Source organism: Mrakia frigida, assembly GCF_051309035.1.
Source record: "Mrakia frigida strain ATCC 22029 unplaced genomic scaffold BDY24scaffold_22, whole genome shotgun sequence".
In the NCBI taxonomy this organism is placed as follows: domain Eukaryota; kingdom Fungi; phylum Basidiomycota; class Tremellomycetes; order Cystofilobasidiales; family Mrakiaceae; genus Mrakia; species Mrakia frigida.
This window is the reverse complement of record NW_027481259.1, coordinates 372,864-385,505: the sequence shown is the minus strand read 5'-3', so window position 1 is coordinate 385,505 and position 12,642 is coordinate 372,864. Positions and strand designations below refer to the sequence as shown.

General features: G+C 55.1%; 5 protein-coding genes across 5 annotated transcripts; 1 reads left to right on the top strand and 4 right to left on the bottom strand.

Moving 5' to 3' along the window:
• Nucleotides 1-315: 315 nt before the first annotated feature.
• BDY24DRAFT_118339 (uncharacterized protein) lies at nucleotides 316-1,229 on the bottom strand. Its single transcript, XM_076635916.1, has one exon. It carries the CDS (start codon nucleotides 1,052-1,054, stop codon nucleotides 374-376), a length of 681 nt encoding a protein of 226 aa, XP_076495207.1. The 5' UTR covers nucleotides 1,055-1,229; the 3' UTR covers nucleotides 316-373.
• On the bottom strand, nucleotides 1,029-3,303 carry BDY24DRAFT_118313 (uncharacterized protein). Its single transcript, XM_076635915.1, has 6 exons — nucleotides 2,922-3,303; nucleotides 2,792-2,821; nucleotides 2,568-2,666; nucleotides 2,340-2,438; nucleotides 1,245-1,843; nucleotides 1,029-1,147 (listed from the first exon to the last, which is right to left on the bottom strand). The coding sequence occupies exons 1-5, from the start codon at nucleotides 3,207-3,209 to the stop codon at nucleotides 1,436-1,438; spliced, it is 924 nt and encodes a 307-aa protein (XP_076495206.1). The 5' UTR covers nucleotides 3,210-3,303; the 3' UTR covers nucleotides 1,029-1,147; nucleotides 1,245-1,435.
• Nucleotides 3,304-4,042: 739 nt separating this feature from the next.
• On the top strand, nucleotides 4,043-4,653 carry BDY24DRAFT_371101 (uncharacterized protein; the record flags this gene model as incomplete). The annotated part of the gene is made up of 2 exons (XM_076638140.1): nucleotides 4,043-4,304; nucleotides 4,400-4,653. 2 exons carry the CDS (start codon nucleotides 4,043-4,045, stop codon nucleotides 4,651-4,653), a joined length of 516 nt encoding a protein of 171 aa, XP_076495205.1.
• A 1,276-nt stretch (nucleotides 4,654-5,929) lies between these two features.
• Nucleotides 5,930-8,643, bottom strand: FRS2 (phenylalanine--tRNA ligase subunit alpha). The gene is made up of 12 exons (XM_076641175.1): nucleotides 8,390-8,643; nucleotides 8,106-8,255; nucleotides 7,908-8,000; nucleotides 7,707-7,825; nucleotides 7,549-7,641; nucleotides 7,344-7,472; nucleotides 7,142-7,257; nucleotides 6,728-7,054; nucleotides 6,595-6,659; nucleotides 6,504-6,515; nucleotides 6,264-6,424; nucleotides 5,930-6,156 (listed from the first exon to the last, which is right to left on the bottom strand). Exons 1-12 carry the CDS (start codon nucleotides 8,567-8,569, stop codon nucleotides 6,057-6,059), a joined length of 1,545 nt encoding a protein of 514 aa, XP_076495204.1. The 5' UTR covers nucleotides 8,570-8,643; the 3' UTR covers nucleotides 5,930-6,056.
• Nucleotides 8,644-8,868: 225 nt separating this feature from the next.
• Nucleotides 8,869-12,578, bottom strand: DRS1 (putative ATP-dependent RNA helicase). Its single transcript, XM_076641174.1, has 10 exons — nucleotides 12,300-12,578; nucleotides 11,952-12,189; nucleotides 11,245-11,838; nucleotides 10,592-11,148; nucleotides 10,315-10,496; nucleotides 10,048-10,231; nucleotides 9,846-9,966; nucleotides 9,678-9,766; nucleotides 9,318-9,569; nucleotides 8,869-9,207 (listed from the first exon to the last, which is right to left on the bottom strand). The coding sequence occupies exons 1-10, from the start codon at nucleotides 12,537-12,539 to the stop codon at nucleotides 9,058-9,060; spliced, it is 2,607 nt and encodes an 868-aa protein (XP_076495203.1). The 5' UTR covers nucleotides 12,540-12,578; the 3' UTR covers nucleotides 8,869-9,057.
• Between the last annotated feature and the right edge of the window lie 64 nt (nucleotides 12,579-12,642).

Here is a 12,642-nt window from a genome sequence, read left to right as displayed (position 1 = left end):
GTCGAACCTTCTGCTCAGCACAGGTAGAACCGGGTGAAAGTCTGGACCTCTTCGAAACCGAAGCCTCGAGACAGTTCTCTCGAGGGAGGAGAGAGCTCTGATGAGCGAAGAGTAAAGATTTATCGAAGAAAAGAAAGTTTCGTAGAGATGATGATTTGAAAGCGAGATAAACTAGAAAAGGTGATTTGATCGATGAACCCCAGTAAAAAAAAAAGAGCCGAGAAAATGAAACGAACGAAGCGAATTCCTGAAAGAGAGAGAGAGGCAAGAAAGAGGGACGGACGAAGGAACGTCTGGCGAGATCGAAGGAGAGAGGGGCGGTCAGAAAGCGTCTGAGAAAGGGAAGATAAGCGTATGAACCTACCCTTTTGAGCTAGCTGACCAGATGAGGGCGCTCAAGGCTGAGCGGCAGCGGCAGCGGTGGGAGGTCGAGGTCCTGCGAAGGAAAGGAAAGGAAAGGAAACGAGAGAGAGACGCGTCGGTCAGTCCAACTCGTTCGAGCTCGTTCGACTCGAGGCGAATTCCGAGCTTCGAGTTCAAAGTCTCGATGCTCTCCATCGTCCTCCCCGCGAGTTAACGAGAGGAGGTTCGACTCACCAGAATCTCCTCGTCCACCTCGTCCACCCCGTCCTCGCTCTCCACCTCTCCATCCTCCCCTTCCTCCTCGCCCTCCCCTTCCACCTCTCGATCCACCCTCCTCCCCACCAGCACTCCTCCATCCTCCTCCACCAAACTTGTTATCTCCTCCCGCGCTCGACGACTTGGATCCCTTCTTCTGAACCTTCTCGAATCCGTCGTCCTCCTCCACAGCAGCAGGAGCGGCAGCGGCGGTGGTCTTTCCCGGAGGAGGGTGGAACCCACCCTCTCGCCTCTGGGGAGGAGGTCGATGGCTGTTGGGAGCGTGCGAGTACGAGTTGTTGGGCTGGTTGAGGGAGGAGTTGTGAGGGAAGGAGGTGGGAGACTGCTGGTGAGCAGGTTGAGGTCGAGGAGCTCCCCAGTGCATGGTCTTCTTGGGTGTGGAGGGTTTGGGGGGGAGAGGAGAGGTCGCCATCATCTGGGTGGTTCCTCCGAAGGAAGGGATGGGAGGGAGGGAACCAAAGGATCCAGAGTCGTCCGCCCAGTCGATGGGAGCTGAACGCGAAGGGATCTGAGCGATTCGAGGAGGGGAAGAAGGTCAGCTCGAGGTCGGCTACGCAACCAGACAGAGGATAAACTCGAGAACGAGAGACAGAAGGTAAACTTACGGCGATAGCAGCTCCACCCAAGCTTCCAACCTTGACTTCGTCCTTCGCCTCAGCCTTCTCCTCCTCGGTCTGCTCAGTGTCCTTGAGAGTCTCCTCCTCCTCTTCTTCCTCCTCCTTCTCAGGCTCGTCCTGCTCCTCAGCGAACAGATCAGCCTCCTCGGCCAATCCCTCGCCCTCACCTTCCAAACCCTTCACTCCAACGGCCTCGGCAACGACAGGGACCTCGACGGTCTCCTTCTTCTCCTCGACGTCGTCCTTCTTGGGCTCCTCTCCGGCAGTAGTTCCGAAAGCGAGTTCAGGCTTCTCGGCGGTGGTAGAGTGGGAAGCCCAAGGAGCTGGGGAGACGGTTCCAGAAGCGGTAGGAGTGGCGGCAGGAGGAGGGAGATCGGAGGCGACGGGGGATCCGAACTGGAGGGAGGATTTGGGAGCGGAAAGGGTAGGCTCCTCGGTGGTGGTGGTGGCGGCAGGAATAGAGATGGAGGTGATAGGAGGAGAGAAGGGAGAGAAGGTCGACGAGGGAGTGGAAGCGTGGCCGTTGGTGAGAGGAGTGGGAGAGGGAGCGGCGGCGAGAGCCTTGAGGACGGCGACGAGCTTGGCGTCTGTGAGGGAAACGAGAACGGCAGAAAGTCAGCTTCATCGCCCAACATCCTTCCCTGTACTCTCCTTCCTGGGTCTTTAAGTCCCGACGAAGAGAAGAAGAAGGCGAAACGAGACGAGCTCAAACTCACAAGAAACGCCCTCCAAAACCTCCTCGTCGTTTCCATCAACCAACTTCTCAGCGACTCCGACCTGCTTCTCAACGACGAGAGCGTGCCAGGTCTTGCCAACAGCAGCGGCCTCCTGGGAAGAGAGGTTCTTGACGACCTCAGGAGTTTCGGTGTCGGGGATCAAGCCTTGGGAACGGAAGACGAGGGAGTGAAGGTGGATGAAGGAGAGGATGGTGGGGACCGAGGAGGTGGAAGAAGTCTGCTAGCAAGATGAAAGCGATGATAGGAGGTCAACGATCTATCTCGTGAAGGTCTCGAAGATTGAGAAACAAGGAGAACAGATAATGAAGGAGGTCGGAGGGAGGGAAAGGAAGGACCGTCGACTCACCTTGTGAGCCTGAACGGCAGCATCGATCTTCTCCTGGACCTTCTTCTCGTCAGCGGTCTTCTGGGACCGAATGGAAGAAGCCTGCTCGAGCTCAGCGGTCTGTCCGAACCAAACCCAAAGAAAGGGAAGGACGAAGGAGGGAAGAGAGAATCAGCATTCAATCTGAAAAACGAAAGGTCGGTCGCCTTCTGACGAATGGAACGAGATGGGAAGGGAAACGGGACGTACCTCGATGGACTTCTTGAGCTCCTCAAGTTCAGCGAGAGCAGCCTTGACCTTATCGAGGTTGTTGAGAGCGGTGACCTGATCAGGGTTGAGGGTCTCAGCCTGTGAGGAAGAGAGAAGGGAAGGGAAGAGCGAGGAAGGGACGGGAGAAGGGCGTCAGCTTGAGCGGTTTAGATCTCGTCCTCGAAGGAAGCTAAGAGGACCGATTAAGAAATAAGAGCACTAACAGGGATCTCTTTGTAGGCGATGACTCGTTGCTGTAAGAATCACGAGTGCGAGAGAAGGAGGGAAAGGTCAGGGTTTGCTCTTTGAACCTCGTCCCTTCTCCTCCTTCCCCTTCCCAGATCTCGTACTCACGACCTTCTTCTGCAAGACCTTGATCCTCTTTCCGACGACACCAGATCCAGCACCTCCGACAGGGTACTCTCGCTCAGGAGCAGCAGCGGCGACAGGCTTGGAAGCGGAAGCGGGCGTGAAGACGGGAGCGGTAGCGGTGAGACTGAAAGTCGAAGGAGGAGCAGGAGGAGGAGTGGAGGGAGCCTCGCCCGTCAACGACGCTGGAAGGACGGCAGCAGCGAGCTTCTTGGCTTTTTTGAGGGCAGATTTAGAGATCGTAGGAGGATCCGTAGGAGGTATCGAAGTCATGGTCGAGAGGGTGCGAGCGGGGGTGTTTTTGAGGGAGGAGGGAGGAAGGGAGCAAGATGGGGATGGGGAGAACGAGGAAGGTCGAGCGAAAAGAGGAGGCCATCTGCCGCCAGCCTTTTCTTTTCCCCTGACTTTCACTCACTTTTTTTCTTCGAAAGCAAGAAACCTCTACCGACTTCACAAAGAGCCTACAGTCTCCACGTCGTCTTTTCTTGGTTTTGATCGCTCAAAAGCTGAACCAAAGTCGAGCTCACTCGCTCACCTCCGCCCTCCCTTCTCCTCCGACCAAACAGCCCTCGAGGACTCTATATCGCTGGAATCGCAAACTGGCTGGACGTAGACTGGATTGCGATCTCCACAGGCGTGTACCTGCGTCTCTTTTGACTTCGAACCCAGCTCGAAACTGGCGTACGAGGATCTACGACCGCCAGTCTCGTTCTTTGTTCGTCGTCTCCCCCTCAGCTCCTCTTCTCCTGCAGCGACAATCTCACATAGCCTTGTCGCACGGCACCTACGAAGAAATGGTCAGCTACTGCCGTTCACCTCGACGCGTCTTTCTCTCGCTACTCTCCGACGACGTCCAACCCATCTCGGTCGTTCCGACCACCCTCCCCTCCGCGTCTCCCCACCCTGTTCCTCGGCTTCTCCATCTCTTCCTCGCTCGTTCCTCGATAACAAATCGCAATTAAAACCCTAATCCCCGTAGGAGGACCCAACCGGGGAGCTGAGTGGGCAAGCGAAGGGAGGGGAGACGACGCGCTTTTGGAAGTTGACTGACCTCCAGCTCTTTGTCTTTTGATCTTTTTGGAGTCTTGTTTCAACCCTCAACCACCATGTCCTCTCCCATCCCTCCATCTTCGTCTCTTCGACTTCACCTCCCTCGCCTCGCCCCGTCTTCGTCTTCGCCTCCCTCGACGACGTGCCACTCTCTCCCAACTCCTCCTCCAACAGCAACTTTTCCTACTCCCTCGTTCATCTGCACCGATTGCGATCCGTCCGCTAATTCAGCCGCCTACCATCGTCGAAACCTCCTCTTAGAGCACAAAGCTCTCAAGCACATCCAGCAGTTTGTGACGTGCGACGCGGAGGGAAAACGTGAGCTCTTCTTTTCTCTCCTTTCCCGTTCTTTCGTTCAAAATTCTGGGAGGGGATGTTGAGTTAACTCTCTTTCTGTTTGTTTTCCTTTTCAGCCCTGATCATCAACAGATCCCCTTTCGGCGGCCACTTTCACTGCTCCTTGTGCAAAGAGTACTCCTCTGAATCGGCCCTCGTCTGCTCCCTTCATATCCAGCACACTTGCGCATTCGCTCTGGGGATGGGGAGATTCGTACTTCGAGCAGAGAACGAGGTGGGCTCGCCGATGGTGTGGGAACGGAAGATCGTTGGAGTTCAATCGAAGGGAAGCGGAGACGTGTTCGACAAGTCGAGGACGACGGTTCGGTGAGTTCAGCTTTTCTCATTGCTCTCTCTCACTGAACTTATCCCGTAAACTGTGATGATTTAATCTTCTTTCCAACTCTGCATCCATGGCTCAGTCTCCCTCTCCACAAACGAGCCCTCCCCGAGTCCATCAACGACGCGTCTCTCTCCTCCTCCTCTCCCAACCCATCTCCCTCCCTTGCCCTCTCCCCTTCCGCCTCCCACCCTCCACCCACGCACCGCAAGTCTCACTCCATCGCCCTCCCCATCACCTCCCTCCTTCTCGACCACCCGTCTCCGTCTCCCTCCCCAACCACCCTCTCGCCCTCACCTTCTCCCTTCCCCCAAACTGCCAATCTCATCCTAGAGAACGCCGAACTCTGGCTCCGGAACCAAGCCCTCGAAGCCGAACTCCAAGACTCTCGAGCTTCGAGGGATCAACTGAGAGCCGCTCAAATCCAGTTCGTGAAACGTGCAAAGGAAACGATCTATTTGGTTGAGACGATGGTTGAGACGGAGATCAGGTTGGATGCTGGGATAGAAGAGATGAAGCTGGGAGTGGGGAGGGTTGAGAGAGCTGAGGTAGAAGGAGAAAAGGAGGAGGAGGTGGGGAAGACGACGACGACGACGACGCGCTCGGATCAGAACGCGACCGCACCCTCCCCCATCTTCATCGTCGAACCGACCCCCAAACGGTTCAACTTTTTACTCCCGTCCTACAAACCGTCGGGGATCGAGCTCCTCAATTCCGACTCTCCATCCTCCTCACTTTCGTTCGGCCGACCCTCCGTCCCTCTTCCTCACGCTCAGGGGATAAGGACGCCTTCCCACTACGCTTCGTCCTCCGCTCAGTTCCATCTCTTAGCAAAGAAGCATCCTAGGTCGATTAGCACGGCGGAGGGAGATCAGGTGGGGGCGGGGAAGAGGGTTCGATAGTGCGACGCGGGTGTCGAGAGTTTGGCTTTCCTCCGCTCGTTCATCGTTACTTTCGTCTCGTTTGCTTCCCTTCTTAAGATCTCGTAGGTATAAATCGCTAGAAAGTTCCCAAGAGGTGCAGCCGGTATGAGTTGGAAACTGAGGGGAAGAAGAAGGTCGTGGGGAGAGGGAGGAGAGGGCGCACGCGTCGAGTCGAGTTGACAAGCGGATCTCTTCTTCTCAGAGAAGAATTAGAGCTCGGAACTTGATGTGATCGAGAACCAGATAGAAAGATATCTTCATACAACGAGGGACAGCTTTTTGAGACATCTGAAAGCGAAGGTGGCCTGAAAACGCGTCGAGCATCAGTCCAACTTGACTCCTCTTCCTCTCCTTTCACTCTCACTCTTTGCGATCATTCTGTCCTTCTCGAAACCCTTCGGAATAAAGCTAAGAACCCCATGATCGTCGTTCTACTCAATCCCTCGAAGCGAATCTAGATCTCCTCCTCCTCTACATCACGGGCTTATCGAGCCTGACTCCAGCAGCCTTCCTGACACCCTCGATATCCACCTTGTGTCCGACGAGCGTTCGGATATCCTTGATCTTGTACCTGATCAGCCGAACGAGCAACGGAAGAACCGAGGTCAGCGAGGGGAAACTCGGGACGAGAAGGAAGGAAACTGAAGACGAAACGGAAGATGGACGGGAAAGACTCACTTCACCATGGTAGGCCTCTCCAGCGACAGACCCCAACCGAGGACTCGAACGTTCGAAGGGATACCCATGGGCTCAAGCATCTCCGGACGGAACATCCCAGAGTTCCCGATCTCGATGGTCTTGTCGAGCTCGGCGTGGTACTGGAAGATCTCGAGCGAGGGCTGAAGGAGGAAGAAGGACGAGAAGAGGTCGTCAGCATGACGAGAGGGATGGAAAGAAAGAATGGAAGAGAGGGCGAGCCTCGGTGTAAGGCTGGGAGAGGGACAGGACGAGAAGAGTCGGTCAGCGAAGAAAGAAAGACGCGTCGATGCTCGAGAGGGAATCGACTCACGTTGTAAGCAGGTTTGAACCTCAGGTTCTCGATACCCATCTTGGCGAAGAACTCCTTCATGAATCCTGTGAAGAGAAGAGCACAACTCGAGGTCAGCGAAGTGACGAGGAAGAAGGAAAGCAGGAACACTGACCGATCAAATCAGCGAGCGTGATTCCGACATCCGCAACGACTCCCTCGACCTGGTGGAACTCGGCGAGATGGGTAGCATCGGTAGCCTCGTTCCTGAAGACTCGATCGATACTGAACATCTTGGCGGGCTTGAATCCTCCGGGCTGGTTCGCGAGGTTGTAGAGCATCTGAGTCGAGACGGCGGTGGTGTGGGTTCGGAGGAGGAGACGTTGAGATTCGGGGAGGGAGAAGGGAGCTCGGTATCCTATCGATCCATGTCCTCCGGACTCGTGGATGGTGGAAACTCGGTCGTAGTAGTCTTGAGGAGGAGCTCCGGCGGTTGAGGGATCTGAAGGAGACGATTCGAAGGAGGGAAGGTCAGTCTCGTCTCGTCTCGACCCGCTCGACAAACCGATCGAAGACGAGAAGAACGAACCTTTGATGTAGAAGGTATCCTGCATTTCTCGAGCAGGGTGCTGCTGGGGAACAAACATGGCGTCGAAGTTCCAGAACGCAGACTCGACGAACTTGTTGGTGGGCATCTCGGTGAACCTGGAACGCGTCGAAGAGGAACGAGAGGTCAGCGCGCTGCACAACGGCTTCGACATTCAAACACGAGGGAAAAGAAGCCGACTCACCCCATCTCGAAGAAAATGTTTCGGAACTCCTCTCGAACCTTCAGCAAGGGGTGAAGGGATCCTCCGTCGGTGGGAACTCCAGCAGCGGCGAAGTTGTACTTCTTGAAGGAAGCCTTCTTCCAAGCTCCACTGGAAGATAGGATATCGAAATGGGTCAGCTCTACTGTCATTCAGAGCGGTGGATTATCTGGTAGAGGCGCCAAACCTGGTGATCATCTCGGACGTGAGGTCGGTTTCGAGCTTGGTGATAGTGGTAGCGAAGTTGGGACCCTTGGAGACGGTGAAGTGGATGAATTTCCTGATGTATCGACAACCGAGGGTCAGCGGAGGTCTACTACGTCGAGGGAGAGAGGTGAGACTGACTTCTGAGAGATGAGCTTTCGCTTCCTGAGGTCGTAGAGCAGCTTGTCTCCTCCCTTGAGAGTTCCAGTCGCCTCAACCTCCTTGACATCAGCCTGAGCGGTGTCCTCGATTGTAGCGACCTGTCGAAAGCAAGGATAATCCACATAAGCCATCAACTTCGACGTCTTGACCCAGGGAAGGAAGGAAAAGAGCTCGACTTACAGCCTTGAAGAAAGTCGCTCCTTCCCTCGTCAACCACTTCTTCTTCATTGCCGTAGGCTGACCAGCCTTGGCAGCGGCCTCTCCGATAACGTCCTGATAGTACCCGAGCAGATGAGAACAAGAAAGTGAGCTTGAGCTTTTTCGGGACGGGCTGAAAGCGAAGAAAGAAAGGAAGAAAGGAAGGAAGGAGAAGCTCACCTGAACCTGCTTCAGCGTCTTTCCCTCTCCCTCTCCGACCAAGTTCAAAGCCTTCCAGAACTGAGCCTCCTGGGATCCATTCTGAAGAGTAGCGGTTCCCTCGGGAGTGAGGAAGTTGACCATGGTATCCTTTTGGGTGTACGAGACCATCTGGGGAAACCAAACGAGAAAAGAGTGAGCTTTGTTCTTCTTCTCCTCCTTCCTTCGTTCTCGTCGTCCGACTCCCCCCACTCCGAAAGGTCGACCAGTTTCAAAGCATGAACGTAGGAGGACACTGTACTAACCTCTCTACGAGACAAAGAGTCGACAGCAGCCTTCACGAGGATCTGCTCGGGAGCACCGTCCATCTTTCGACCTTCAACGACCAAAGTCCGAGAGTCCTCGAGAACGCCTGCTGGCGAGGCATCAAGAGCAGCGAGAACGGCGAGTTGAACAGTTTCCGGAGCGGTAGTGGGTGTAGTCATCCTGGGGAAAGAGGGGAGTTGGGGGAAGGAACTGAGCGGAGAGGGTGGTGAACGTTGCAGAACGAAGGAGGAAGGGAGGAGGTCGAGCGAGGCTGACTCGAATCCGAAGGGGAGAGTCCGTCGTCAAGGGGTACTGTTCCTCGAGTTTTGCTGCAAGAGCCTCGGACCTTCGACAGTTCCCGTAAAAGTCCCAAAGGAACGCCTGCACGAAGTAGCTTTTACAGGAAGCGAAACATGGTCTCGCTAAGACTCTAGCTGAGCTGCTCGCGTCTCCTCTCCCGCCCCAAACGACCTCAGGACGATGCAGCAAGAAAGATCGATCAGAAAGAGATGTAGAGATAATGCAAAGGGAAAACCTAATAAACGAGGGAAGCACAAAGACAAAGAGATGCAAGGTAGAAGAAGGAAGAGGAGAGAGGCAACAACGAGAAGAACCAACGAACCACGACGGGAAGACTAGAAGAGAAGAGAACGAGACCAAATCTAGTTTATCTCTTGCCTCCCTTTCCCTTGGGCTTCCCACCCTTGGCTCCACCCTTAGGAGCGGTCTTCGACTTCCCCTTCCCACCCATCCCGACGCCATCCTTCCTTCCAGCTCGAGCTCCCTCTCCCCTCGCAGCCTCTCCCTTCTTTCCGAACTGAGCAAACGATAACAACAACGCAGAAGGTCAGCCATCTTGTCCCTCTCTCTTCTCTCCTTTTCCACCTCGAAGACGCGTCGAACAACGAGAAGAAACGCAGTACTCACCTCCGTATCGAACGCTCCCTTCCCGATCTTGATCTTCTTCGGCTTGTCTCCTCCAGCAGGCTTGCCCTTCCTACTCGCTTTTCCAGCAGGTTTGGCCTCGGCTTCGGTGATCTTGGTAGGTCGAGACGACTTCTTGGCGGATCGAATGGAAGCAGAGATGGATTTGGTGTCTCCAACTTCCGCGTCCTCCTCGGCGGCCATCTTTCGTCGCTTGAGTCGTCGAGAGAGTCCGTCGTACTTGTCTCGTTTGGGCTGAAAGAGGGAATAAGACGAAGAGCGGAAGGGAGAGTGAATCAGTTTCGAGTCGGAAGAGGCGACTGGAAGAGGGAGAAGACGAGACGAAACGAGAGCAGAACCAACCTTCTTCTCCTCGAGTTCCGATTTACCCTTGCCCTTGAGAGCGGCAGCGGCAGCCTCGAATCCAGAGACGTAGGCTCCCTTACTCGCATCTGTGAGAATCAAAAGGGAAGATACAAACAAGAGAGTCAGCAAGGGAAGCTCGACGTCAGACGCGAAGAAAAGACTCACCCTGAGAAGCCTTCTTCTCCTTCTCGGTCTGGAACCAAGTCCTAGCAGGTCTCGACATGATCTCGTCTCGATGCTCGATCAAGTTCTCTCCCTTCCTGATCTCCATATCGGCGGTTCGAAGCTGCGAAGATCAAAGCGAAAGCAAGAGAGTCAGCTCGACGAAACGAAGAAGAGGACGACGACGAAGAGCAAGTGAACGAACAGCCTTCTCCTCCTTCTCCTCCCTCAAAACCTCCTGGACCTCCTGCTTGAGGTTAGCGAGATCCTCAGCCATCTTGGCTACGGCCTCGGGAGGAACGACTCGATGACGGACGTTGTCTTGAGGCGAACTCTTGACGGCAGCTTTGAGCATCTTTCGATCGGCTTCTCCGACGAGGGTGATGGATCTGAGGGAGAACGAGAGCAAAGAAAACGAGCGTGAGTAAGGATACGAAAGAAGAGGAGGCAAAGACGAGAAGTAGAGACTCACCGTCCCTTCCTTCCAGCTCGAGCAGTTCGACCGACTCGATGAACGTAGGCGGCGAGTTGACCTGGCATATCGTAGTTGATGACGGTCTCGACTCCCTTGATATCCAAACCACGAGAAGCGAGATCGGTAGCGAGGAGGTACTGAACCTTTCCGTCCTTGAAGTCTTGGAGAGCTTGCAGACGCTGGAGGAGGGAGGAAAGACAGGAGACGAGGGAGAAAGGGGAGTCAGTCGCGTCCCCTTTCCCTCGACTCGTCCGAAAATGAAAGAGAGACTCACCTGCTCCTGAGTCAAGTTTCCATGCAACTCCCCAGCCTTCAACCCGCACAATCCAAACATCACCCTCATCTGATGAGCCAACGCCTTACTCCTGAAGAAGACGATGCACTTGTCCTTCACCGTCCTCTTGCACAACGCCAGCAAGATCGCTGCTCTCGTTCCACCTCCGTTCGCCTCCTCCTGACCATCCTGTCCCTTCTCCCTAACCCTGACAAACTCCTGAACCAGGTTCTTGGCCGTCTTCCTCGTCGAATCCACGAACAGTCGAACGGGCTTGTTGAGACTGAGTCGAACGAGCTCGTCGACGGAGTCGGTCATGGTGGCGGAGAAGAGCATAGTTTGACGAGATCGAGGACACGAGGAGATGATCTCGTTGAGTTCGTCTGAGAATCCGGCTTCGAGCATTCGATCGGCCTCGTCGACGATGAGGATGTCGAGAGCGTCGAGGGTGAAGGAGGGAGAGTTTCGGATGTGATCGATGAGTCGACCGGGAGTGGCGATGAGGATGTCGGGGAGGGTTCGGAGGAGGGTGGATTGGGCGGAGAGGGAGAGACCACCTGAGGAGGAAGGGAAGAGAAAGAAAGGGACGCGTCGAAGGGAGGTCAGAATTCGTTCTCGAAGAGAAGGGAAGACAAGCCAAAACGGGTACTCACCAACAAGCAAGGCGAACCTGACATCCATGCCAGCAGCCAAAGCTTTTCCAACCGCCTCACACTGAACCGCCAACTCTCGCGTAGGACAGAGGACCAACACTCTCGACGCCGACCCTTTCCCTCCCTTGCCCTTCTCTCGATACAACATCCTCTCCAACACGGGGATCATGAACGCGGCAGTCTTTCCCGATCCCGTCACGGCCGATCCGAGGATATCTCGTCCGAGGAGAGCGAGAGGGATGGTTCGAGCTTGAATGGGAGTGGGAGTGGTGAAGTTGAGAGCGGTGATGTTTCGAAGGATGGGTCGGGAGAGGTTCATGGAGGCGAAGGAAGCAGGAGGAGCTGAGGCTGAAGGAGGAGGGAGGAGGGAAGCTTCTGACGAGAAGAAGGCGGCCTTTCGATCCAGTTGAGCTTGGGTTTCGTGGACGGAGGAGGAGGAGGAAGCGACGGAAACGTTGTCGTCGTCGTCCGAGGCGGCTGCATCCTCGTCGTCGTCGTCGTCGGAGAGGGGGTCGGCTCCTTCGTCTGCTGAGGACATGGGGTCCTCTCCTCCTTCGGCATCGTCCTCTACGGTAACTCCCATTCCGAAGCCATCTGCGGGAGGGGATGAGAAGGAGAGAAAGAAAGTCAGCTCGCAACTTCAACGAAGTTTCAGGAGCTCGCTCCTTCTCCTTCGTCAACACCAAAAAATCGAAAGGGTTGCTCACCTTCCTCCTCACTGCTCTCATCCTCCTCATCCTCCTCTACACCCTCAATCCCACCCCAAGCCTCCTCGTTCCCTGAAGCTCCAGCGTCCGAAGCTTCCGAATCCTCGTCCTCGGAAGACTCGTCGTCGTCGTCAGGACCTCTCTTCCTCTTCTCGGCTCCCTTGTTGGGCTTGAGGACCTTGTTCTTGACGAGAACAGATCGTCTACGAGCAATGATGTCGTCGACGGAGAATCCTCCCTGTAAGAAGAACGAAGGGAAAGCAGAAGGGACGAGGGTCAGATTTGGATTTGGTTCGAGCTCAAGTTTCTTCCCTCCCTTCGTTATGGCTCGCTGTTTGAAACACTTACATCTTTGCCCTCCTGAATATCCTCTACGAGATCCTTACCCCAGTCGGTCTCTCCTCCATTGGCGAATCCTCCTACGTCAAAGGAGAACTCTGGGTCGAGGTCGTCCTTCTCAGCCTCAGGAGGAGGAGGAGCTGCCTTCGACTTTTGCTTCTTCGCCGGTTTCGACGAGGAAGCGACGGCGGGTTGCTGAACCTGAACGTCCTCGTCGTCCGAGTCCATGGTCATGATGAGGTCCGACATGGTGATGGTGAGAAAAGAAGAGAGGGAGGGTGAGAGTTGGGGGAGAAGGAGGAGAGAGAGAGCTCGAAGGTCTTCGAGATTCAGAGGCACAGTTTCAACGAAG

What these genes read in the sequence shown, in the direction of transcription:
- BDY24DRAFT_118339 (XM_076635916.1), bottom strand. Translation starts at nt 1,054, where the DNA reads ATGATGGCGACCTCTCCTCTCCCCCCCAAACCCTCCACACCCAAGAAG.
- BDY24DRAFT_118313 (XM_076635915.1), bottom strand. Translation starts at nt 3,209, where the DNA reads ATGACTTCGATACCTCCTACGGATCCTCCTACGATCTCTAAATCTGCC. An exon ending in TCGCCTACAAAGAGATCCCT is followed by an intron (nt 2,667 to 2,791) that starts GTTAGTGCTCTT and finishes TCTTCCTCACAG; the next exon opens with GCTGAGACCCTCAACCCTGA. An exon ending in AGCTCAAGAAGTCCATCGAG is followed by an intron (nt 2,439 to 2,567) that starts GTACGTCCCGTT and finishes TGGTTCGGACAG; the next exon opens with ACCGCTGAGCTCGAGCAGGC.
- FRS2 (XM_076641175.1), bottom strand. Translation starts at nt 8,569, where the DNA reads ATGACTACACCCACTACCGCTCCGGAAACTGTTCAACTCGCCGTTCTC. An exon ending in GAGCGACTTTCTTCAAGGCT is followed by an intron (nt 7,826 to 7,907) that starts GTAAGTCGAGCT and finishes TGCTTTCGACAG; the next exon opens with GTCGCTACAATCGAGGACAC. An exon ending in CACGCTCGCTGATTTGATCG is followed by an intron (nt 6,660 to 6,727) that starts GTCAGTGTTCCT and finishes TTCTCTTCACAG; the next exon opens with GATTCATGAAGGAGTTCTTC.
- DRS1 (XM_076641174.1), bottom strand. Translation starts at nt 12,539, where the DNA reads ATGTCGGACCTCATCATGACCATGGACTCGGACGACGAGGACGTTCAG. An exon ending in AGGAGAAGGAGGAGAAGGCT is followed by an intron (nt 9,967 to 10,047) that starts GTTCGTTCACTT and finishes TGATCTTCGCAG; the next exon opens with CTTCGAACCGCCGATATGGA. An exon ending in GGAGAAGAAGGCTTCTCAGG is followed by an intron (nt 9,767 to 9,845) that starts GTGAGTCTTTTC and finishes TGATTCTCACAG; the next exon opens with ATGCGAGTAAGGGAGCCTAC.